Source organism: Podarcis cretensis (genome assembly GCF_951804945.1).
Source record: "Podarcis cretensis genome assembly, chromosome: 4".
Taxonomy (NCBI): domain Eukaryota; kingdom Metazoa; phylum Chordata; class Lepidosauria; order Squamata; family Lacertidae; genus Podarcis; species Podarcis cretensis.
Genome location: NC_137173.1, coordinates 13871191 through 13896852, shown reverse-complemented (window position 1 = coordinate 13896852; position 25662 = coordinate 13871191). Strand labels below are relative to the sequence as shown.

At 45.5% G+C, this 25662-nt stretch overlaps 2 protein-coding genes and 1 long non-coding RNA gene across 4 annotated transcripts in view; 2 read left to right on the top strand and 1 right to left on the bottom strand.

Annotated features, from left to right (window-relative positions):
- Positions 1-13585, top strand: part of LOC307215129 — a 181889-nt gene extending 168304 nt beyond the window's left edge. The window contains exon 2 of the long non-coding RNA XR_013838296.1: positions 7307-13585. This is a non-coding gene — a long non-coding RNA (uncharacterized lncRNA). The remainder of the gene's footprint in view (positions 1-7306) is intronic.
- Positions 1-13585, top strand: part of ME3 (malic enzyme 3) — a 98066-nt gene extending 84481 nt beyond the window's left edge. For both annotated transcript variants that reach the window (XM_079973803.1, XM_079973802.1), the window contains 4 exons: positions 423-565; positions 2157-2330; positions 3804-3902; positions 5953-13585. In XM_079973803.1, the coding sequence (XP_079829929.1) occupies positions 423-565; positions 2157-2330; positions 3804-3902; positions 5953-6114 (578 nt within the window). In that variant the 3' untranslated portion in view covers positions 6115-13585. The remainder of the gene's footprint in view (positions 1-422; positions 566-2156; positions 2331-3803; positions 3903-5952) is intronic.
- A 54-nt stretch (positions 13586-13639) lies between these two features.
- Positions 13640-25662, bottom strand: part of CCDC81 (coiled-coil domain containing 81) — a 30306-nt gene continuing 18283 nt past the window's right edge. Inside the window, exons 9-15 of the mRNA XM_079973757.1 lie at positions 24695-24841; positions 23373-23480; positions 21766-21935; positions 19339-19417; positions 18139-18365; positions 16094-16219; positions 13640-14009 (exon numbers count right to left, since the gene is read on the bottom strand). Coding sequence (XP_079829883.1) covers positions 13868-14009; positions 16094-16219; positions 18139-18365; positions 19339-19417; positions 21766-21935; positions 23373-23480; positions 24695-24841 — 999 coding nt within the window. The 3' untranslated portion in view covers positions 13640-13867. The remainder of the gene's footprint in view (positions 14010-16093; positions 16220-18138; positions 18366-19338; positions 19418-21765; positions 21936-23372; positions 23481-24694; positions 24842-25662) is intronic.

Sequence of the window (25662 nt, the reverse complement as noted above, 5' to 3'; positions counted from 1 at the left end):
TTTTGTTTTTACAGTGGTGCCCCGCAAGACGAATGCCTCGCAAGACAGAAAACCCGCTAGACAAAAGGGTTTTCCGTTTTGGAGGTGCTTCGCAAAATGAATTTCCCTATGGGCTTGCTTTGCAAGACGAAAATGTCTTGCGAGTTCCTGCGGGGTTTTTTTTCCTTTTCCCCCCCTTTTTCTAAGCCGCTAAGCCGCTTATCCGCTAAGCCGCTAATAGCGCTAATCCGCTAAGCCATCAATGGGCTTGCTTCGCAAGACGAAGAAACCGCTAGACAAAGAGAATCGCGGAACGGATTCTTTTCGTCTTGTGAGGCACCACTGTATATTTCTGCTTTTAAGCAGTGGTTTTTAGACTGCAGCCTTAAGAGATAAACCATTTGCTGATGCTTTTGTTGTTGCTTTTTCTTTACCTGTTGCAGGTGTGGCTGCTATTGCTGGCGCTTTCTCTGACCAGATTCTGAAGGACATGGGGTCTTTCAACAAGAGGCCGATTGTGTTCGCCCTGAGCAACCCTACAAGCAAAGCAGAATGCACTGCGGAACAGTGTTACCGCTTGACCGAGGTATAAGATTCCCCCTTCCTCCTGCTTTCATTTCATTTTTGATTAATGAATTAAATTTAATAATTGTGTACCACTTGACTGCAAGGAAACCTCTAAGTGGCTTACATAAATATATAACGGCACATCAAGGTTACTGGTTTTAAAAACAAGCAAACAGTTAAAGACAGCTGCTTTAAAAATATTACTACCTTGCCGCCCCATTCTCTGCTGGGCTCCTGAATGAAATTACAGAATTCCAGGCGCTTCCCCAAGGTTGTGCTTCCATTGGGAAAATTGAGACACAGCGGAAGCTACTAGCTACTGTCTTTAAGATATATGGTTTATTAGAACATGTATACACTTGGAGGGGACGCAGGTGGTGCTGTGGGTTAAACCACAGAGCCTAGGACTTGCCGATCAGAAGGTCGGCGGTTCGAATCCCCATGACGGGGTGAGCTCCCGTTGCTCAGTCCCAGCTCCTGCCAACCTAGCAGTTCGAAAGCACATCAAAGTGCAAGTAGATAAATAGGTACCACTCCAGTGGGAAGGTAAGCGGTGTTTCTGTGCGCTGCTCTGGTTCGCCAGAAGCGGCTGAGTCATGCTGGCCTCATGACCCGGAAGCTGTACGCCGGCTCTCTTGGCCAATAAAGCGAGATGAGCGCCGCAGCCCCAGAGTCGGCCACAACTGGACCTAATGGTCAGGGGTCCCTTTACCCTTTATACACTTGGAAGTCTGCAGCAGAGGGGGTGCAGAACATTACAGCCCAAGGGTGTGTCAAGTTGCCCCTCTCATCGCTTCAGCAAAAGCAGCAGTCAGTCATGGCTCTTGGTCTCTCGGTGCAGTTTCCTCCAGTCGGCAGTCAAGATGTTCTTATCTCCAGCCCCTGCCTAGAGTTCTGGCCTGCCCAGCAGTTCATGGAATCAGAATCATAGAACTGTAGAGTTGGAAGGGACCACGAGGGTCACGTAGTGAAGTGAAGGACATGAGGCAGGAGTTGATAATGCAGGTGAGCTGTGCAGGAGCAAGCTGCCAGCCAGCTCTGTGGAGGCTCCTTTTATTGACACAATATGCAAACCCAGGCAGATCCATTTTGGGCTGTGACCTTTACACATCTTCCAGTCCCAAGATCATGGGGTGGTACAAAGTTATTTTGGCACCTGTTTCCACTGCGCCATTTTCCCCTTGCACAATGTATGATGAAGGAGACAAAGGTCACAGACAGGACGCGGCAGACTACTGAGACCGCAAAAGGTTAGACAGAGGGCAAGATGTTCAGACAGCTGTGGCTTTATCTGTGAGGGGGAGTGTGCTTCGCACCCCAAGTTCACGCGTGCAGACAGCTGAGGCTGCCCACGGGCGGGAGTGTGCTCCATTCCTACAATGTAGTCCAACCCCCTGAAATGCAGAGTGGGCTCAAGGGAGGGTGGCACACGCTCTACCACCGATGGAAAGGGCACCCACCCCACCCCCCTTCCTCTGCCAGTGATTGAAGAAATCAAGGCCGCTGCTACAAAGGCTGCAAGCTTCCTTTCGGTTTCCAGTTCCGCCCAAGCTGCCTGGCGTTCTCACAAGCATCTCAAGGTGCCCAAATCTTTCTTGCTCTCTTTACAGGGCCGAGGCATATTTGCGAGCGGGAGCCCATTCTCCAAAGTGACCCTGCCAAATGGACAGACTTTCTTCCCAGGCCAAGGGAACAATGCCTATGTTTTCCCGGGAGTTGCTCTGGGAGTGATCGCCTGTGGAGTCCGGCATATCTCCGACGATATCTTTCTCACCACAGCAGAGGTTTGGGAATTTCCTTTCCTTCTGACACCATTGCGGCGGCGAATTTCTCAGGACTGCGCCCACTACCCCTTTCTGCCTCGTCCTTTCAGAACTCCTTCCCAGGGCACATACACCTTCCGTTTTCAGGCCTACTCCCACCCCCACACCCGAGTCCCCTTCCTCACAAGGCGCAGGAGCAGACCCAGGTTTATCTGTGAGGGAAGCTGTTTAGTTTATTTTTCTTTTATAAAATTTATACACTGCCTTCGGGAGAAGAAAAGGCTAAGGAGGAAACTCTACACAAATCTGAAGTCCCTAAGATGGTTGGATGGCGCCTTGTACGCCTCCTTCCGGCAATGTATTTCTCTGCTTTCCTTTCGACCACATCAGTGAGGCCGAGAGGGGGATCTTGTCATCTGGGCAGCCCAGCACCTCCATCCACACTGCCCAGGCTTGTGCCCCAGAGAGGCCACTTACCGTATATTCCACTCCATAGGACACACTTTTTCCCTCTTAAAAACTAAGGGGGGAAGTCTGTGCGTCCTGTGGAGCGAATGCAGGGGGGAGGGAGGCAGGAAAAGCCCCCAAGAGCCGCACACAAGCTTTGCGCGGCTCTTGCGGGCTTTTCCCCAGGAGGGAGAAGGGACTGCTGCTCCCCAACCTGTTCTGGGGGCTGGGGTCGGGAGAAGCTCGGGCTTCCCCCGCCCCCAGCCCCGCGGCTAAAAAGGAGAAGCCTGAAGCCCCCGGAGCAGAGCGCAAACTGCCGCTGCGCTCAGGGGGCTTCAGGCAGCTATCCACAAGCCTTCGGAGCGCAGCGGGATAGCCGCCTGAAGCCTGGAGAGCGGGAGGGGTCGGTGTGCACCGGCCACTCCCGCTCTCCAGGCTTCGCTTCGCTGGAGAGGCCCTGCACAGTTTTCCCTCTCTGCACAGCGCCCCTTCAGCGAAGCGGGAGAAGAAATGGAAGGGGCTCCGTTTCTCCTGCCGCTTCGCTGAAGGGGCGCTGAGCAGAGAGGGGGAGAATTATTTTTTTCCTGTTCTCCCCCTCCTATGGTCCGGTGCGTCCTATAGAGCGAAAAATACGGTAAGTGCTGCTAACACAGCAGTCTGGCTTCACCCCCGGAGGCACACTCCATTGTCCCTTGAGACAGATAAATGCCGACAAGATTGCAAACGAACAAACAAACCTCGAAGTGATTTTGCAAGACATTCAAAAGATAAAATCAGCAAGGAGCTGAAAACCAGACTGAAATGTACAACAACCTTCTACATGTCTGCATAGGCTTGCCTAAACAAAAATGTCTTTATCAGGCACCTGCTTGATATCAGTAGGCAGGGAATTTTCTATTATCCTACCTAGGCAGCTGGGGAAGGCTGCCTAGGTAGGATAATAGTCTCAGTGAAGACTACCAGTGAAGAGCTCACATTCAGAAGGCCTTCGCGTTTATCTTGCTGAAAATCCACACAACTCTCTCTCTCCTTTCCTCCCCTTGCTAGTCAATCGCAGAAGAGGTCACTGAGGAGAATCTTGCAGAAGGAAGGTTGTATCCGCCTCTGAGCTCCATTCGAGATGTCTCCTTAAAAATCGCTGTCAAAGTAAGTTCCGTGGCCTTTTTCGTTTTGGCGAGGTTGAAATGGTACATTGGAAGCCTTCCTCTTAAAAACAAAATAGTCCCTCTTCCTTTTTGCAAGTACCTTGCAAAATGGTACTTAAATACTAGGGTGCAGGCTTGCCTGACAAGCATAAATGGCACAGTTTAAGCACCACCAACTCGCCACAGACACGGAAGAGGGGATCAGCTTAGGGCTCAATGAGATCCTCTCGCTTCCCTGCTGAGCATTTGTGGGCGTAGCCCCTTGGGAACAGCAGTCTAGTTGCATAAATGTGGATATGGGTTAAAATCAATCAAAATTGTTATCACGGTCAATGACCAGCACACAAAAATATATAGAATAACACCAAAAGAGAAAACCATAACAATAAAATTGCTAACAACTGTATTGTACTATAGGGCGGTATACAAATTTACCAGTCTACTATAGAACACCAGGCACAAAGAGCATAACAACAAGTTTACTAAAACCAGTCCCTGTTGAGTTTTACATGCTGCCGAAGAATGTTTAGCCACCCTGGGAGAGGTGGGTGCCTTCTGATCTGAAAGGAGTTAGAGAAGCATAGAATGCCATCCCATTGTCCTGGGAATTTTCATTAAAAGGGTGCAATAAAAATCTTAGATATAGCACGATAAAAAGAGCAATATGTAAGAGCATGGGTTATTGATTCTACCTCTGCATATATTACTATTTACTATTCCCATTGCTCGGTCCCTGCTCCTGCCAACTTAGCAGTTTGAAAGCACACAGTGCAAGTAGATAAGTAGGTACCGCTCCGGCGGGAAGGTAAACGGCGTTTCCGTGCGCTGCTCTGGTTTGCCAGAAGCGGCTTAGTCATGCTGGCCACATGACCTGGAAGCTGTCTGCGGACAAACACCAGCTCCCTCAGCCTATAGAGCGAGATGAGCGTACAACCCCAGAGTCATCTGGGACTGGACCTAATGGGCAGGGGTCTCTTTACCTTTGTTATTATAATAAATTAAATTTGTATACCACCCTATACCCATAGATCTCAGGGCGGTTCACAACAGGGGATTTAGGGGGATCTCCCCTCCAGAACCGCTGATGGAAGAACATTTAAACATGCCAAAGTAAAGGCTCCGCAATGTTTTAGGAGGGTGCATAAATATAGTTCTTTGGTCTATTAGTTTGTTTGTTTGTTTGTTGCATTTATAGTCCACCTTTTTTCCCTTGAAGCTGATGGTTCTCCCCCTGCTCATTTAATCCCCACCACAAACCTGCGAGGTAGGCTAGGCTGAGAGGCAGTGGCTGTCCCTCAAGGTCACCCAGCGAGGTTCATGTCTGAGTGGGAATTCAGACCCCGGTCTCCCAGGTCCTAGTCCAAAACCACACAGCCTCTCAATGGCTCTCCAGTCCATGAATGGGTGTGGATAAAATAGGCATGCATGGGCCTCCCATTCAAAAATAAATAAATGCCCAGCACAGTACAATCCCCATGGCCACAGCGTGTGGCCTAGTGGATAGAAGATTGGATCAGTTTGTGAGTGTTTGTGTGAAACCTATAACAATAAATATATGTGCTGTGTGCACACATATGTATTTAACAAGATTTGTATACCACTTAAGACACGAACAATAAAATTTACACACATATACACACACACATGAATGAGTAGTATAAAATATGAAAAAATACATGAATGATATAAAATATAAAAAATTCTGCGTTGTGCAAAGCTTGATTTGGTGGCTTTACACAGATTAAGCTCAACCTGTTCATAGCTGAGCAGTTGACAACACTTTATATTCCTTCTGCAAGTCCTAACACAGGAGCAAGATCCTTCCAGACATTGCTTAATCTCTGCTTCAGCCATTGGGATGCCCTACTCAGCTGTTGGGTGAGCTTGATAATTGGGTAGGAATTTGAGGCTCAGTCGCCTGGGTCCAGACCCAACTTTCGATGCTAACCTTCCCGATCCTGGGGCCCCCCAGAATTTTACGCCAAAGTATCTTGAAGGCACCAGATTGGAGGAAGCCACTCTATTCCTTCTCATCTTTCGCTTGCTTTTAGGTTGTCGACTATGCCTACAAAAACAACTTGGCCTCCTGGTACCCGGAACCGGAAGACAAAGAAGCCTTTGTCAAATCCCTCATCTACAGCCCTGACTACGATTCCTTCGTTATAGATAATTACTGGTGGCCTCAGGAAGCCATGCAGACTCAAAACATTTAATGTTCCTCTCTATCTCTTTTGGTCTTAAAGAGACTCTGATCCTTAAGATGCTCCCATTTCTAGCACCTCGGATATCAGTAGGTTTTCAAGCTTATAGATTCCTCAGCTTATAGATGGAGGGGGTGAGCAAGCACCCATCTTTCCTTGGTGCCATTTTTCCTTCGAAGAAAAACGCACACATACCTGAGCCGGAAATGACGCAACAGGGGCCATTTGCGTTCCCAAACAAATGCACTGACACGTCGAGGTCGGCGCAAGATGGCTCCATCCTGTTGTCTTCCCTCTCTTAGTTTAAGTGCATGCCACAACTTTGGGGAAACATTCTGCAGTGGGGACTGCAGATGCCCCAAATCCCCCCAAATGCCCCACAGCTCTGGCATAACCCCACTGCCCTTCCCAGTGTTAGTGCTTGGAACAGAACTCCAGTAAACCCCACAATAGCAGTGGCTGAGAGGCCTTACAACTAGGGATGTGGCCAAATCTGTCAATTTCACTTTCTTTCGCATCTCTCTCCCCCCCCCCATTCCTAAGCTCAGTTCCCCACAATTCCACATCAGCCACACAGAAATCCATCATATTTTTCCTGATATACACATTCTTGTATGCAATTTTGCCTTATATACGCATTTCTGCAAGCATTTGCCCCTAACAGAATGCATTTTGTACCTTATTTTAATTGACGCATTTTTAAATGCACACTTTCTCCTGATATTGGTATTCTTATACACGTTGGTTGGTTGGAGCACAGCAGCACAAAACTCAAGAGAATTTCAGATTTAAAAGGATAGCTGTCTTTGATTCAGGAATAATAATAATAATAATATAATTTTATTTATATACCGCCCTCCCCAGCCGAAGCCGGGCTCAGAGCGGCTAACAACAGTAAAGTAATACAACATTCTAAAATCAATTCATTATCAAATCAGTTCAAATCAAATTAAGAGCAACCATTGGGCTAGAGTGAAATTTTGGTAGCTCTCCATTGAATTGTGAACCAAAACAAATTTCTCCCCACTCCCAACCACAAAGCAATCGCTGCCACTGCTGCAGTGAGTTGGAGGCTGTTTCAAGAGTTCTCAGACGACAAGCTGAAAGGCATGCAGAAGGCAACCAAGATGACCAAGGGTCTGGAAACCAAGCCTTATGAGGAACAGTTGAGGGAGCTGGGTTTGTTTAGCCTGGAAAAGAGAAGAGATATGATAGCCATCTTCAAATATCTCAAGCGCTGTCACATGAAAGCTGGAGCAAGGTTGTTTTCTGCTGCTCTAGAGGGTAGGACACAAACCAGTGGCTTCAAGGAGATTCCGACTAAATCTCAGGCATAACTTTCTGACAGTCTGAGGTGTTCAGTAGTGGAACGGACTCCCTTGTCTCACAAATAAAAAGTATTTTTAATTTAATTTTATTTTTAAATTGAACTTCTCCAGATTTTGAGATGCATTTCTCTAACCAAAACCTGGCATATTTATTAGGGGAAAGTGTGCACAGATATGCTTACATTGGGGAAAGTAATGGAGGTAAATGCATTACATTGCCCTTTCTTAACGCCGCTTTTGCAACCGCTGCTAACAAGTTCTGTTGAAAAAGGAACTTGGCTGGTTCTGAGCGGAAACAGCATCTATTGCAACTGCAGCAAATACAGGCGATCGCTTGCTATTCTGCGGCAGCGATCCCCTTTCCCCTTCAGATTTGCCCTCAATTCTCACACACAAATATCATTCGGTACCAGGTCTTGCGAAGTTTTGATGATTCCTTTGCAAGGCTGTCCTCGTGTCAGGATACGTTCTGCAGAGTATCAGCTACGACGATGAAATTTTAACCTCAGGGACTACAGTTTTATTTTTAAATGTTGTTTATTTTACTGAGCGCAAGGCAGTACCCAAAGTATCATGGTGCTTGGATTTGATAGGAGGAAGCGTGCATGGGAAAATCGCATGGAGCTTTTATACCTGACGCAGGAGCCCCTTTTGAATAGTGCTTAGTATCGCTGGCCATTCATTCAAAAGTTTGCTATCAAGGCTTTGTTCCATAATGAGAGCCCTGTTTAGGCAGATTAAAGTTCCACCTATCCAGCATTCTGCTTTTATAATTTTAGCCAATCAGATGCTATCAAGAAGCCCATAAGCAGAGTATGAAAGCAACAGTCTCTCCCCTTTGCAACATCTGCAAAGCTAAGCAGGTTCTGGTGTGATTTCAAATTGGATGGACCGCATGTCGAGATTCCTGCATTCCAGGGTGTTGGGCTAGATGGCCCTCGAGGTCCCTTCCAAGTCCATGATTCTATAACTGGTGTTACTCAATGTTATTCTGTCCCTGAAAGCCATGAACACTTCTGTCTTGAGTCTTGCGATTTCACGGCACCAAAACCAAAAGAGAACAATTGCAGCAGCTGTTTCTGAGCCTGCTAAATCTGAACCGAAGTGTTTGGCATCATTTTTTTCCTCCACAAGAGGAATAATAAAATGGGCAGTGGGCAGGGAGAACAGAGGGGGAGAAAGCACAAATTCTGGAACAGGAGAAAATTGGAATTAATGGGCGTGGAGGCTGACGCAGATGAACGGTGCCTGCAACAGTGGCTTGTGTTCATTTTAAAGATGTAAGTTTTCTTGCCAACGGTAATTGTCCTGCTCGCAGAAGTCTAGCACTTGCTATGTTCTCCTTCAGTGCCGCACTGATAACAATGCAACACCAGGATGCAGTGTTATTCCAGATGTATTGTGTAAGTGATGATAGAGATGGACCGTGGGGCATTGTGGGAAAACATCATATCTACCAATAGCAGGGCAGCTGCTGCATGCAAAGTCAGCCAAACAGTATCCATTATTTTTTAAAGGATACAGAGGATTTTTTCTTGTCGCCATCCGTCCCCCCCGTCTGAAACACCCCCCTTTCACCAAAAACATCTCCTTTTGCAGCCATTGGCCCACAAAGAGCCGGCGCCTTTGCACCTTGGCATTAACTCTCTGCTAACATCTAAGTACCAATAATTGGTTCCAACTGGCAACAGGACTAGAAACTAGGGTCTTTAATCTTTAAAAATGGAACCTTCCAATAATATGTTTGCAGGAAGCAGGAAGAGAGAATTGCTGTCCCTGGAGCTCCTCGCCTTGAGCTGGAGTTGTAGCCTGGCAAATGGGTCATTTGGTGCCTACATTTCCCCCTGCTGGGATAGCTGGGTAGCTCAGTTGGTTAGAGCATGGTGCTGACAACGTCAAGGTTGCAGGTTCGATCCCTGTAAGGGACAGCTGCACATTGCTGCATTGAAAGGAGTAGGACTTCCAACTCTGGGCTCCTTCCAACTCTATGATTCTTGAAGGATTACAAGTTTCTAGCTGCATGAATAAGAATAGCTTTCAGAGTTATAGAGACTCAGGTTCCAGAAGACAGAGTACACATCTGCCGTCATACGAATTTGCAGGACTTTTAAAAGAGAACATGAATTATAGGCTGTTTTTAACACAATAAAGGAAATCAACTAGGGGTGAATTATAATCGCAGTGCAATCACCTTTTAAACTAAATTGCATCTCACCAAATAACAGTGCTCTTAGCTGCTTCTTTTTCAAAACCAGTATTTCAGATCGTCAGTAATTTTCTGCAAATGCCAGGCTGCGGACAACAAAACCCTTTTGTATCTCCAGTTGACCTGTTCAAGATCTTTTGCTTCCCGGTGTGATTGCTTTAATTCTAAATTTCTTTTAAGTGCCATGCCTGAATTAGAACGAGAATTATAAGAATACACACACACACACACACACACACACACACACACACACACAGAGAGCACTTCTGGCATTTAATATGAAAAGGAAGAAGCTATTTGCAGGTGCTTGTAATGGCAGTATGTGATTGAGCTCACAGCGTGTCTGTTCTCAAGTCTGTAACTATGATTGGGGGCACTTGAAACGCAGAATGAAAATCATATTGAAATAATTCTGCCCCCATGAACTTCCCATTTGGTTTATCATTTACCTACTGTCATTGTTTACCGGCTAAAGCAGGGGTCAGCAAAGCTTACCAGGCATGGGCCAGATCACTCCCACGGAGATCCTCTGTGGGCCGGACTGGTGCAGCGCGACGCCGGAAATCACTTTGCGCATGCCCAGACGCCAAAAATCGTGCCTGAGCAGAAATGATTTTAGGCATCTGGGCATGCGCAGAATCGATTTCCAGCGCCACAGACATGCGCAGACATGTTTTCCAGCGCCTGGGCACGCGCAGAAGCGATTTCCAGAGCCGCAAAAGAGAGTACCCGAACTGCACTGCGCCACTTTAGTGCAGTGCGCAGAGACTCGCCAAGTGGGCAGCTCGGTTCAGGGGCAGCTCATGGACCGGTTAAGCGACCCTCATGGGCAGCTTCTGGCCCATGGGCCTTGGGTTGCCAACCTCTGGGCTAAAGACTGTCATTGCCATTTGATGAAGGGCCTCAGCCCACCCGAATTGTGGCACAACAGGGCTGCATTCACACATGCAAATGCAGGGGGTTGGAATAGATGACCCTCGGGATCCCTTCCAATTCTATAGTTCCGTGATTCTATGATGACACCCACGTATGATAGTGCCACAGAAAAGCTACTGCCACATGGCTTGATGAAGCGGGCACTAAGTTTATTTGTGTTTTCTCTCCACAAACAGCTGGGTTTGTTTTCCTTTGATGCTGAACTACAGCCATTCACAGACAGCACCGAAAGGGCAGAGCAGGCTAGTTTCTTACAACAACAATAATCCCTGTACGTTTTACCTCAGATCTCAGGTTCTACAAATGGTAGAAAGTTGCTCTTTTTTTATTAAAAAAGGAAGGAAGGAGAAAAAGAGAGTTGGAGGTTCATCGGGGGCAGAAGGAATTATTCCCAGACACACTCACAAATGTTACCTCAGTGAAATTCAAGTCACCAATAAGACTGAAACTTAACTGAGAAACTTTCACTCCACCTCCAGTTAGTAATCTCCCCACCCTTCGAGTCTTTTATGCCCTTAACAGTAGCCTGATATGAAGGAAATAAAGTGGTTGATGTTTTCTGCAACTTTTTGTTTCCATGCCGGGAAAAGCTGGTTGGGTGTATGTGTACATAATCTCAGTCAAGCTGTTAAACTCGTCAAGGAAAACAGCCATTTTGCAGAATTGTCTTCCCTAGGCCAACACCACAATACATCCACACTATTTACAGATATTACACGTAGTCTTCACTCTCTGAGCCCAGAGAGGGCTCACTGCTTCAAAGTCCTCACTGTGTCAAGTCTGTAGTTCCATTGCTTTGAAGTCCTGCAACTCTTCACAAAGTCTGCAGTCTTTTCTGCAGTTCCTGTTCTTCAAACTGCTCCGCGCTGTCTCACTTGAATTATCCCACTGCCCAGCCACACCAAATGCAGTAACCTGAGCCCCTTATCTACCCAGCTTCAGTGCCAGTTCTGCCTGGCAACACCGATAAGATGTCACAAGATGCCTGGAGCTGCACTGTGGGGAATGAGTCATCTCTGCCAACTCATTGAGAAGTAGCCAATTTTTTACGTTCCTTAACAAAGCTGCCCTTGCTCTATTTCAGTTTTTAAAAGGCATGCCTAACTTTCCTCCGCCACCCCCTGCAAAGAGAGGAAATATCAACTCCACCTTCTGCAATTCAGATAAGGTTTTCTCAATTACCCATCAGTACAATAGTCTTTCTGGCTTTGACTGTTGTTAGAGGCCGTGACTTGACTCCAAGGTCACCCAGCGAGCTTCGTGTCCAAGTGGGGATTTGAACCCCAATCTCCCAAGTCCAAGTTCGGTAGTCTAACCACTACACCACACTGGCTTCCTAGAATACTTTTGCTATGGGGCAGCTCTATAAATGAAGTAGATAAATAAATATTGGGAATGCAAAATGTCACTTGGAGAAGGATCTGAAATATTTTCTTTGAAGCATGGATTTATTTTATTCTGGATTGTTTTTTGTGTTGTAAACCGCTTTGATTATTTTTTTAAAAAAATGTAAAACATAAAGCAGTATATAAATGAAATGTAGAAGAAGAGAGGACTCCCACAGTTAGAGCAACTCTAAGGATTGACAAGAGGTAAGTAAGGACAGACCTTTGTGTATCCCACCTCCAGCACCCAAAAATACCCATCGGAGTGTCTTGATGTAACATTGGTCTCAGGGCCTTTGGTGGGGTAAGTAGACCATGGGTAGGCAAACTAAGCCCCGGGAGTCAGATCCAGCCCAATCACCTTCTAAATCCGGCCCACAGACGGTCCGGGAATCAGCATATTTTACATGAGTAGAATGTGTCCTTTTATTTAGAATGCATCTCTGGGTTATTTGTGGGACCTGCCTGGTGTTTTTACATGAGTAGAATGTGTGCTTTTATTTAGAATGCATCTCTAGGTTATTTGTGGGACCTGCCTGGTGTTTTTACATGAGTAGAATGTGTGCTTTTATTTAAAATGCATCTCTGGGTTATTTGTGGGGCATAGGAATTTGTTCATTTTTTCTCTCCCCAAAATATATTCTGGCCCCCCCCCCACAAGGTCTGAGGGACAGTGGACTGGCCCCCTGCTGAAAAAGTTTGCTGACCCCTGGGGTAGGCCATCCATCAACCATAGGGGGCAGCCCCGCCTCATAAGAACATGAGATGAACCTGCTGGATCAGGCCAACGGCCCATCAATCCCATATCCTGCTGTTACAGTGGGCACCCAAGTCCTTGCAGGAAGCCCAAGAGCAAGACCTGAGGAGCACAACATCAGGTCATTGGTGATTTTCCTACCCCTTCCATCTCTCTTTCACACACATTGTGCTTCAAACCCACCTTCAATTTCAGTCAAAAGGTCTCCTAAGAATGTTTCCGTACATGCCTTAAACTTATGGGTAAGCATCTTTTCGTAGATATTTAGCTGTTTGTAGGCAACCTCAGAAGAACTTGTGGATAGTCTTGCTGAGGCCTTTCTTTCTCCTTCATTTGTGCTGCTAGTTGCTGGTTTGAGGCGGCTTTGAGGTATCTCAGAAACTAGGAGAAGACCTCTGTGCCCCTTGGAGGGTTGGGTCCTAAACTGTTTCCCAAATAATGCACTTTCTCGAAATAAAAAATGGAGCTTCTTGATCCAGGCAGCTGCTATCTCAAATTAGCCTCCAGCCATTCTTGCAACTGTCCTTTCATCAAATAGCGATCTGATGGAAACTGCTGGTCACGCTGCGTATGTAATTCTGCATTAAAGCACTTAGAATGTGGTGTTTGTTTTATTACTGAAAACCTCAGACAAAGATGAATGTGTTGGTTCTTATAAGCTGTGAAGAAGCACAAGGCAGTGGCTGCCAGGATAATGATTTTGTAACTCAACAGCTAAGCACATGTAAGTATGCTGTGCATCTGCACAAGTCTATTAAAACTGATTACAAAAATGCAGTGATGTCCAGTTTAAATATGACTTGCACCAGGAATCTGCCACCGTCTGTAAACTTTGTCAGCTGAAAACATAATAAAATGGTTTCTGTGTAAATTTAGAAGCTTGGCTAATGATATTTGGCACCAAAGCAAGCAGGATACTACCAGAGCACTTCCATGTCTTTTTTAATTCAACATAATTCTCCATAAAAACATACAGAAGCTAGGGGAACAAGAATCTTGAGCCAGAAAGCAGCAGAAACAGGGAGAATGCATTGCACAGAGCTGCGGGAATCAAATCAAGCACATCAGCACGATCAGATTTTTTAAAAAAAGAATGATAAAAAAATTGCGAGATGAAAGAGGGCGAGGGAAGAAACAAAGCAGCGAACTTGCTTCAAACTACCAACCGGGATCCAGGGATGTATTTGCTGTCCACCAAAACATTTGCTTCCCCACAGTTGCTCATGCGCCTCTTACACTGGTAGCAGCGGCGATACCTCGCGCACTGGTCAAGCAGCAGGAGCTTGTCGCCAGCGCTGTAATGGAAAGGGGACAGAGTATAGCAAAAGCAATGGGCTCCCCGAACGGGATATGCCAGCCAGCCCCTTGTCCTCAAACCTTGCTGCACCTCATCAGAAATGTTTCCTGTTTATAGAAGGGGTTTGTCAATGGGGGCACCTACAGAGACCTCCCACCCTGCACCTCGCCAATTTCAGCCTTGAAATTGTCCTCTCATCATATACTTTGAGAGCTGTTGGTATTCAGCATAGACCAGTGATGGCCAAACTTGGCTCTCCAGCTGTTTGGGGACTGCCATTCCCATCATCCCTGACCACTAGGGATGATGGGAGTTGTAGTTCCCAAACAGCTGGAGCTTGGCCATCACTGCCATAGACCATCGTAGGCTAAACAAGCCAACGCCTGTCTCAGTATAAGGCAGCTCAGAATAGCAACGATGCTGTTACGATTTTTCACCAGGGCGGCTGAACTGTAGACTCCAATTCCCATCAACATGGTCAGGAATGATGGGAGCTGCAGTGCAACAACATCTGGAGTGCCACAGGCTAGCCACACATTTTATGTACTGTAAACCACCACTCTGAAGGGTCTTCTGAACCACATTGGAACATAAATAACAACATTTTTAATGTATGTGTTTATCTTCATCAGAGGATGCTCACAATCAAGGCATCAACTTTTCCCCAACTTCTGGGAATGTCAGGGATATCTTGCCTGTGACTTCAAATTGGTTAGTGCTATGCCAATTGTTTCCTTGTTCCAATCTTAAGCTAAAAAAAACCCACCCTTTCAAAGATCTTTCCATTTTGCAAAATTAATGGTTGCTATTAATTATTTGATGCATGATGGCACATTTAGTGTGTCAGGACATTGCCACAATTGATATCATCATCATCATCATCATCATCATCATCATCATCATCCGTTTTGCCCCAACCACTCTGAGTGGCCACAGAAGAGCTGGGGTGGACCTTCTGGAAGTAAAAATGGGATGTTATGCCATCAGGTGGGAATTATCATGTGCTGCTGACACATTGACAGGTGGTGAATAAAAATCACATGGGTCAAGACAAGCTTCAGGAAAGCAACAGGCAATTATAATATATTTTTAACCTTTTAATGTATTTTTAACTGTTGGAAGCTGCCCAGAGTTGCTGGGGCAACACCAATTGTTGTTGTTATTTTTTATTTTTATTATTATTATTATTATTATTATTATTACTACTACTACTATCAGCTGAAAGTGATGTCACGAGACTTTAAAGGAAGGTTGCACACCCCCATTTCAAACACAGAGCTGACATTTTCTAGAACATCATCTCCCCTCCGAAATAAAGTCGTTGGGACTTGATACGTATGCAGTGGTACTTCGGGTTAAGTACTTAATTCGTTCCGGAGGTCTGTTCTTAACCTGAAACTGTTCTTAATCTGAAGCACCACTTTAGCTAATAAGGCCTCCTGCTGCCACTGCACCGCCGGAGCACAATTTCTGTTCTCATCCTGAAGCAAAGTTCTTAACCCGAGGTACTATTTCTGGGTTAGCGGAGTCTGTAACCTGAAGCGTCTGTAACCTGAAGCGTCTGTAACCTGAGGTACCACTGTATTTGCAACTGGAAAAGATGAATGTGAAGGGGAGTAATTTTGCTTGGGGCCTAATCATGTCTAATCACAGCTGATATCCTTCCACATCCTCTTACAACAGGCCAAGACACACAAACAGATTTTCAGATACAGCAGTGATGTCTACACATTCTTCCACCTAGGCTGCCACCACTGTCCTGTCCCCATGGAAAGCAATTTTGATGGGCAGGGACAGGGAGAGATGCTGTGTCATCACCCAGGATTCCCAGTCCTGCGTGATGCAATGGGACTGTCTCTTCTTGGATGAAACTGAGCCTGGTCATTTTGGGAGGGGGACCAATGCCAGGAAGAGAAAACCTAGCACTAGGTAGATGGTGGGACTCAGCTACTCCCCATTCTGCACCCACAGAGTGCCAAGACGCCACTGCCATTCGGATGGCAGCTTAGCGGCAGCACTCTGGCCCAGCCAAGAGAGAGGCAAGGAAGGGGCTGGCGAGTTTGGCCGTCAGCTGAACTTTACCGTCTAAAGATCTGCTCTTCGTAATCCCGCTGCCTCTTCATCCCAGCACTCTTCTTCCAGTCCTCCTGCACGGCTAAGTTCATCTGGAATATCTTTTCTAGCCTCTCTCCTTTTTCAGCCATCAACCTAGAAAATACAGCGTTGGGGGTGGGAGGGAGAGTCAGATCCTGGCTCCTTTCAGATCATTGCTCTGTTCCCCCCACTAGAATAAATAGTGCAAAACCGGAAAACTAACAATGCACATTTACAATGGGTTGCAATAAGAGCACACACAGGCTTCCCCTCCCAAAAAACATTAGGGGTGTAGGTAGGGCCGGATTTAGGTTTGATGAGGCCCTAAGCTACTGAAGGTAATAGTTATATGTCCAGCTGTCCTTTGTCAACAACCAATTGTCACTGTTTTTTGTGTTGAATATATGCTATATCGTAATTTATGGACGTGGGTGGCGCAGGTACGCGGGTGGCATTGTGGGTTAAACCACAGAGCCTAGGACTTGCCAATCGGAAGGTCGGCGGTTCAGATCCCCGTGATGGGGTGAGCTCCTGTTGCTCGGTCCCTGCTCCTGCCAACCTAGCAGTTTGATAGCATGTCAATGTGCAAGTAGATAAATAGGTACCACTCTGGCGGGAAGGTAAATGGCGCTTGCCTGAGCTGCTCTGGTTCGCCAGAAGTGGCTTAGCCATGCTGGCCACATGAGCCGGAAGCTGTACGCTGGCTCACTCGGCCAATAAAGCGAGCGCTGCAACCCGAGTCGGTCACGACTGGACCTAATGGTCAGGGGTCCCTTTACCTTTAATTTATGGACTTAATGGGTATCTAAAGCCATTACCACATGTTGCCATGCAACCAGTCCATGCAGAATGTAGGCACCCTATATATAGGTAAAGGCAAAGGGACCCCTGACAATTAAGTCCAGTCGCGAACGACTCTGGGGTTGCGGCGCTCATCTCGCTTTACAGGGCTGAGGGAGCTGGCATTTGTCCGCTTCCGCAGACAGTTTTTCCGGGTCATGTGGCCAGCATGACTAAGCCGCTTCTGACGAACCAGAGCAGCGCACGGAAACGCCGTTTACCTTCCTGCCGGAGCGGTACCTATTTATCTACTTGTACTGCTGTTTTTGAACTGCTATGTTGGCAGGAGATGGGACTGAACAACGGGAGCTCATCCTGTCATGGGGATTCGAACCGCCAAGCTTTCAATCGGCAAGCCCAAGCAGCACCATGGTTTAACGCACAGCGCCACCTGTGTCCCACACCCTATATATAGAAAAGAGCAAACCAGTGATATTTTAGGGAGCAGGCTAGCCAGCGGGGCCCATTACTTACATCATAGGAGCCTACACAACACCAAACACTGTTGCTGTATGTAGGTTTTATTCTATTTGTATTTTATCTTATATTTTGGAAATGTACATCCAGTTTTGTTTTGTTTTTTAAAAAAAATTGGGGCCCCCAAGAGAGTGGGGGCCTAAGCTATTGTTCTTCAGCTATGGGTCCCCAGATATTGTTGGACTGCAACTTCCATCGTCCTCAGGAAGATTAAGCTGAGGAGCAAAAGTGTAAGGAGCAAGACTGGGCAGGATTGTAAAGGAATGTAGATTTGGCAGTGATCTCGAGATCTGATCCAGTCCACCCAAATCAAATAAGGCAAGTACAATTAGGAATCTGAGTTTGCAGGATTCCTCCTCCATCCCCAAGCAAAGTGCATGATACTATATATATATATATATATATAGCAACTTGTTGACCTTTCCGGAAACCCAGAAGTCTGCTGCCTGAAGGACTCACCCTCCCACTGCCTAATTACAAGAACTTTGCAGCTAAGAAATAATGCCTGAGTTTCCATTATTTCTTCCCAACCCATTTCCTTTCGTCTCGTGTCTTTTAGACTGTAAGCCCAAGGGCAGAGACTTTCTTATTACTGATTCCTGGGAGCCTTTTTGGGGCAGGATAAAAATGCTCTGGATAATCATTACAACAGTAAGACTGGCCCGGTTCTGCATATCTACTGGAAAAACCGTAGCACAACCATTTTGTGTTCTTACTGTTCCTTCGCTCTCTGAAGCATCGCTGCTGCTCTCCGCTGATCGATCAGCTCTCTGAGGATGGCTGCCCGCTTGCGTTCCGCAGCCGCCTCCAGCTGGCATTTGGAATATTCCTGGCAGCGCTTCTTTTCTTCTCCCATTCTTTCGTTATTCATGTCGTTCTTCCCAAAGATGACCCCGGCCGAATCAGGCTCGTACTGCGGCAATGGAGCTGGCCTCATCTTTATCTGGGTACAAATTCAGGAGGGCGAAAAATGAGCCTTACTCATTCCTCTTACGCCTGTTTCTTTCGTAAGGAAGTGGAAACAGGTCTAGGGGAACTACGGAGCCACGTACACTGTGATCTATACCACGTGTGAAGACAGAACGTGTGGATAAGGCAAACCAAGCCTTATGAGGAACGGTTGAGAGTGTGTGGGATGTCTGGTGTTATGTACTGAGTTGAATAGGATCCAAATTGCAGCAGTCTGATTGGTCCTAGAACAATAGGATTCAGAATGCAGCAGTCTGATTGGTCCTAGAACAATGGGATCCAGAATGCAGCAGTCTGATTGGTCCGCAGGAGCCACCCAATCCAACTCCAGGTGGAAGTGAATCCGCAGCCTGATTGGCCTACAGGTGAATCCCGGAACTAGCCAATCACGTGGGGCCCATTGTGTAAATAATGTATATAAAGTCCCAACCCTACAGAGCAGATTTACAAGACGGCTTTAAAAGAAGATTAGACAAATTTGTGGAGGATAAGGCTATCAATAGCTAGTAGCCATGATGGCTATAGTTCAGTCTCTCCTATCAGAGTCTGTATACTTCTGAATTCCAGTTTCTGGGAATCGCAGGTGGAAATCATAGAATCATAGAGGTGGAAGGGACCCTGAGGGTCATCTAGTCCAACCCCCTCAATGCAGGAATCTTTTTTCCCAACATGGAGCTCGAACCCACAACCTTGAGATTAGAGAAGCCAAGCTTCTTATTCATAATGCTTTTTGGAAAGGAGGCAATCAGTCAGCTCCTCTATGTAGCTCCACAGCCTAAAATTCACCCTGATATTATAATAATAATAATCGGGCTTTGGTTCATTCAATGGGACTGCAGCACCATTTCCACTTATCTTGGAGGAAGCCCCGCTGAACTTAACAAGATTCCCTTCTGAATAAACACACCTGGGGGGCTGCGCTGTTAACTGGCATCCCTCATTTTTACCTGCGTGTCCAGTGCTCTCTTATAACACTTTGTTTCTTCCATTTTGTCCTTCAGGTATTTTGTCCTTTGGGCAGCTAACCTAGAAAGAGAAAGAGGAACATGTGTAGCATTTGGCCAACCAAATTTCAGTAGGATTTACTCCTTTTTTAAAAAAAGCTTAAATAACTTTTATTTGAGATTCAACAATAAAAAAAATCCACAATAACTAATATGTCAGTTCATTACAACTGACCATCTTTAACAATAGTTGACAAATTACAAAACATCAATTTATGCAAATTTTCATATTTAACTTATATCTCTTTATCTCTTTCTTAGCAAATCAAAAAGAAAAAGACCAAAAGAAGGTGAGAAAAGAAGAGAGGAAAGAGAGGAAAAGAAAAAAGAAAAATAAAGAAATAATTAAAAGAAGAAAATAAACACATTTGACTTCCGATTAGATTCAGTGTATTATTATTTCTGTTATTTTTTCACACACAGTTCTAGATTACTGTACAGGATTAACTCCTGCCCAGTGGTTGACAATGTAGGAATTATTTCAGGCCACTTTAGAACAGGGTTGACAATTTTCAATTTATTAATTTTTTAAAAATAAAAATCTTATATTTGTTCAGGGTCCAGAGCCCTAAGGCTCTCTCTTTACCTGAAGTGTACAGAGGTGCTGTTCTGACAAATAGGCAGTTGAATATTATCCCACTCCCGACACCTGATACATCTTCAGTCTTCTCTTCTTCTTTTATTAAAATCTTTAGTTTAATTATATGCCCATTAGCTTTTAAAACATGAAAAAGTGCCCTAATTATGCTTGCCTGGCAAAGTAGGAATTACAGTGGTGCCCCGCAAGACGAATGCCTCGCAAGATGGAAAACCCACTAGACGAAAGGGTTTTCCATTTTGGAGGCGCTTCGCAAAACGAATTTCCCTATGGGCTTGCTTCGCAAGACGAAAATGTATTGTGAGTTCCTGCAGTTTTTTTTTCCTTCCCCCCCCCCCTTTTTCTAAGCCGCTAAGCCGCTTATCAGCTGATCCGATAAGCCGATAAGCCGCTAAAAGCCGCTAAGCCGCTAATAGCGCTAATCTGCTAAGCCGTCAATGGGCTTGCTTCGCAAGACAAAAAAACCGCTAGACGAAGAGACTCGCGGAATGGATTAATTTCGTCTTGCGAGGCACCACTGTATACCCAACAGCAATTTTGGAAAGGAGGGAGAGGAAATAAATTGTGGTCTTGCCCTGGAAAGCCAATCAGAGTTCTGACTGACTTGATTATACATCTCTATTTTAGCCAGCACATTATGTTTAAACAATTTTGTTCCTAATTCTATTTAGGAAGTCAATTCCTTTGGCCCTTTATTGGTAAAATGTGAAAATACCTGATATCTCCCTGCAGCTCTTAAATCAGCCCATAAAGAAGATATGAAAATATCTGATGTCACCTGCAGTTCAACAAACTAGTACCTTCCAGAGGTTTCAGACTACAACTCCCAGCAGCCTGTTACTGTGGTCAATGCTCAGGTTAATGATGGGCATTGTAGTCCGCCAACATATGGAGGGCACCAGGTTGGGGCAGGCTGCTTCACACCTCGCAGTGGAAAACACCTTGAGAAAGGAACATCTACAGGAATGTTTACTTGGGTCTCCAGCTGTTTTTGGACTACAACTCACATCATCACCAGCTAGCAGGACCAGCAGTCAGGGATGATAGGAACTGCAATCCAAAAATAGCTGGGTGGAATCTACACACATATTAAAAAACGCTGTGAAAATGCTTTTTTCAAAAAAAAAAAGTTTTGAAAAACACATTGAATTTCGCATAGCTCCCTGTCGCCATCTAGTGTCACATTTGTATGTTGCACTTTACAATACATTTGAAACATTTCATTTGCAGCTGTGTAGCTTGCCAACAAAGGTCCGTATAGTTAAAGCTATGGTTTTTCCAATAGTGATGTATGGAAGTGAGAGCTGGACCATAAAGAAGGCTGATCGCCGAAGAATGGATGCTTTTGAATTATGGTGCTGGAGGAGACTCTTGAGAGTCCCATGGACTGCAAGAAGACCAAACCTATCCATTCTTAAGGAAATCAACCCTGAGTGCTCACTGGAAGGACAGATCCTGAAGCTGAGGCTCCAATACTTTGGCCACCTCATGAGAAGAGAAGACTCCCTGGGAAAGACCCTGATGTGGGGAAAGATGGAGGGCACAAGGAGAAGAGGACGACAGAGGATGAGGTGGTTGGACAGTGTTCTCGAAGCTACCAGCATTGACCAAACTGCGGGAGGCAGTGGAAGACAGGAGTGCCTGGCGTGCTCTGGTCCATGGGGTCACGAAGAGTCGGACGTGACTAAATGACAACAACATCAGCTGAGTCCCTGGAGACCCAAGTTTGGGAAACCCTGGCCTACAGGGACAACTCGTCCCAGAAGACTTACTCTTCTGCCAGCTGCACTTGCTCCAGGCGGTCAATGAGGTCCTGATCCTGCCTCAGCTTCAACTCTCTGGCCATCTTGTCGTCCACTTGCTTTCCCAGCTGTTGTGCGTACACCTCTTGCTTTTGCTGAATGGTGGCACTGGTTGGTCTCTTCTCAAAGATGTACGATTTCTGTTCAGGAGAGAGGCACCCGTCAGTTGAGAAGACCTCATCTAATCTTGTGCATTGAGGGAATTCCCAACCACCACAGAAACACGGGGAGCTGCCTTAGACTGAGCCAGGCCATCAGGTCATTGTAGCTCAGCATTGCCAACATGGACTGGCAGCATCTCTCTAGTCCCACTGGAGATGCCTGGGTTGAACCCAGGCCCTTCTGCATACAGCTCTTGCCTCTAGGCACGGCCTGAAATTTCACGTCCCCATGACAAAATCGCACCTGTTGAAAACCCCAAAACAGATGAGAGCCAGTGCAATATAGCAGTTAGAGGTTAAACCAGGAGCTGGGAGACTGGGGTTCAAATCCCCCATGCCCCACGATGCACCACTGGGTGGCTTTGGGACAGTCACCATCTTCTGGCCTTGCCTATCTCACAGGGTTGTTGTGAAGAGAGCAAGGACCAAGTGTGCCACCTTGAGCTCCTTGGAGGAAAGCTGGACTATTGATGTAATGAATAAATCAATGACATTAGCGATAAACCCAGAGTACAGTCCTGGTGTGTGTGGGGGGGGGGAAACCTTTGCTATTGCTAAGGTTGAGGGACTGGCCAGATTCTGAACACTACAGTGGTACCTTGGTTCTCAAACGCCTTGATTCTCAAACGCCAAAAACACGGAAGTAAGTGTTCCAGTTTTCAAATGTTTTTTTGGAAGCTGAACGTCTGATACGGATGTCGGCTATTGTTTCTGGGGCACCTGCACCAATCAGAAGCTGCGGCTTGGTTTTTGAACATTTCAGAAGTCAAATGGATTTCCGGAATGGATTAAGTTTGGCGCTTCTGTTTTTGCTATTTTTTGTATTTTTGTTTTTAAGGCTTTTTCGGTTAATTTGTTTTTGTGACTGTGTGGAACCCAGTTCAGTGACTGACTGACTGACTGACTGATTGTGTGGCTGTGGAAATGGATAAAAGCCCCCCATCCAAACAATGACTATCATCAGTGCAGGTAAGGTTTGTTTGTTTTTATCATCTACAATACTGTCTTATTTATTTTATAGTACAGTACATTGATTATTGCTTTCATTTTACGGATCAATGGTCTTGTTAGATAGTAAAATTCATGTTAAATTGCTGTTTTAGGGGTTGTTTTCAAAAGTCTGAAATGGATTAAACTGTTTTGCGTGACTTTCTATGGGAAAGCGCACCTTGGTTTTGGAACCCTTTGGTTTTGGAACAGACTTCCGGAAAGGGATTAAGTTTGAGAACCAAGGTACTGCTGTATTACAAATGTTTTCATGGATTGTTTTCTTCACCGTGCCCTGGTATTGCCCTGGTATTCGGAGAAAATAAATAAGTACTGAGCTATTTCAGAGCACCTCCCTGTCTTGAGTGGAAAAAGATGAACCCGCTTTGACCAGAGATGCCAGGGCTATCGCAGAGGGCATGAACTCACGTAGCTGTCCGAAGGTTTATCGTTCTTGTAGTTCCTGGTGGCTTCGGCAACCCCGAGGTTAAAAGCCGCAATTCTCTGGTTCTCTTCTCGATTTGTCATCGCTCGCATCTGTGGTGGAGGAGATTTGCCGGAGATGCATTCAAAGTGAAAAGGGGAGGGCAGAATAAAAGGGGGTGAGAAACCGACAGCTTACAATAATGCTTCGCCTTAAACGTGCAATGCAATCTCTCCCTCTCAGCATCCTAATAGATGCATTTGAGGCAAAGGGCGACAGAGCAGGGTCCTGTATACCTGAAGGAGCTTCTCCACCCCCCATCGTTCAGCCCGAATGCTGAGATCCAGCACCGAGGGCCTTCTGGCGGTTCCCTCATTGCGAGAAGCAAAGCTACAGGGAACCAGGCAGAGGGCCTTCTCGGTAGTGGCGCCTGCCCTGTAGAACGCCCTCCCAAGGAAATAATGTCAAGGAAATAAACAGCTAGCTGATGTTTAGAAGACATCTGAAGATGGCCCTGTTTAGGGAAGTTTTTAATGTCTGATGCTGTATTGTTTTTGATATTTGGTTGGAAGCCGCCCAGAGTGGCTGGGGAGACCCAGTCAGATGGGCAGGGTATAAATAAATAAATTATTATTATTATTATCATCATCATCATCATCATTGCTATTTTTATTTATTTATTTGTTAGTCACTTTTTCTTCCCCAAGGCAACCCAAAGCAACTTACAAACTTGACAAAAAGGTGTGAGAAAGCCCCAACGAACAAGGGTTCATTCTCTAGAAAGGCAACGTAACGCAACACTTTCTCTTACCCTCTCAGTCTAATTCTTCCCCTAGATATATTAACTTTGCACCTGCATGGAGACTTTAACCCAGGAGATGTTCTCGAACAAGCAACCTCTACACACTGGTAGAAGTGAACATAAGATGCTGCCTTATTCAGAGACCAGGAACAAACAAATCTGTCGGTTTCTCATTTTCCCGATGTTAAATTCATTTCTCCACATTTTCACAACTGTCAACTTTTAATTTTCATGAATATTCATCGGCATCTTAGAGGGGTCTTCTCCTACAGCAAACAGGTGTGCTTGCGGTTTTGACAAATATGCACATTTCTGCAAGCCATTCCCCCTAATACAATGCATTTTCGTATGCTACTGTCACTAATTTTTGCATTTTCATGCCCAATTTCCTCTTAATACAGGCATTTCTGCATGTGTGTATCCATCCTCAGTAGAAGCATCCCTTTTCTTGTTCAAAATATCTGCCCTTTTTTAAAATTAAATGAAGAAGAAAAGGGTATTGTTTTTATTCTTGTGCCGCCTTACCAGCTGCCTCTGAAAGGCTTCGTGATCCTTTAGGGCCTGATACTGTGCCAATATCCTGTCTTCTTCCTTCTCTTTCTTCCTCTTCTCTTCACCCAAGTACAAAGGGATGCTCCTCTGAGCACGCTGCATGCACAAGTAGCACATTTCCTGGGAATGCATATAGTATAAGCCACAGAGGCATTATTGATTTGATGGCTTGATTTTGCCGCTTTTAGCTTGTCGACTCCAGTGTTCAGACGAAGTACAAAACCATAATTTGGCATGATGAGAATAAGCTGCAGCAAGCCTAGTGAGGCATCTAATCATAAGCCTGCATTTTTATTAAGGCTTGATCAGGGCCTGTATCTTAAAATGAGCTTAAAGATTTTCAAATGTTCATGCCAGGCAGAAGAGCAGCTGCCTAAGAACCTTGGCAATGTTTTTACTCCTAGACAAGGGGGGGGGCTGATTTATAGCAGAAAACAATTCTCAAAGTCGTAAAAAGGGAATTACAGGCTGACAGCCAAGGTTACACTGACCCTACATATTACAGAAGATAAAAAAAAGAGATAAACATAATTAAGAGTGGGTAAATAGTAAAATAAAACCATGTGCCTCCCATTAAACTTGAGCCATATTTTCCTAAGGTTGAAAGGTCAAGAGCAGTGAAAAAGGCAACTGGCTTGGCTGGAGAAGAGAGTATTTTGGGAAGTCTTTTTCTAAAGTTGTTTCTTTCTTAAACTGAGATCCTTTTAAGATTTCTTTTCCTTTTAAAAGGTTGTCTATGTTATGTATTAAATATATATTGGCTTAAATGTAATTATGCAAAGGAATTAGAAGCTAAGAAATGTTAAATCCTTATGCTAGATTCTTATTTCATATAGTTGGAAGAGATCACAGGGGCCATCAGCCACCAGCCCCCCTTGCCAAGCAGGAAACATCATTAGAGCATTTGTCAAGCTTTTGTTTAGAGACCTCCAAAGGAAGGA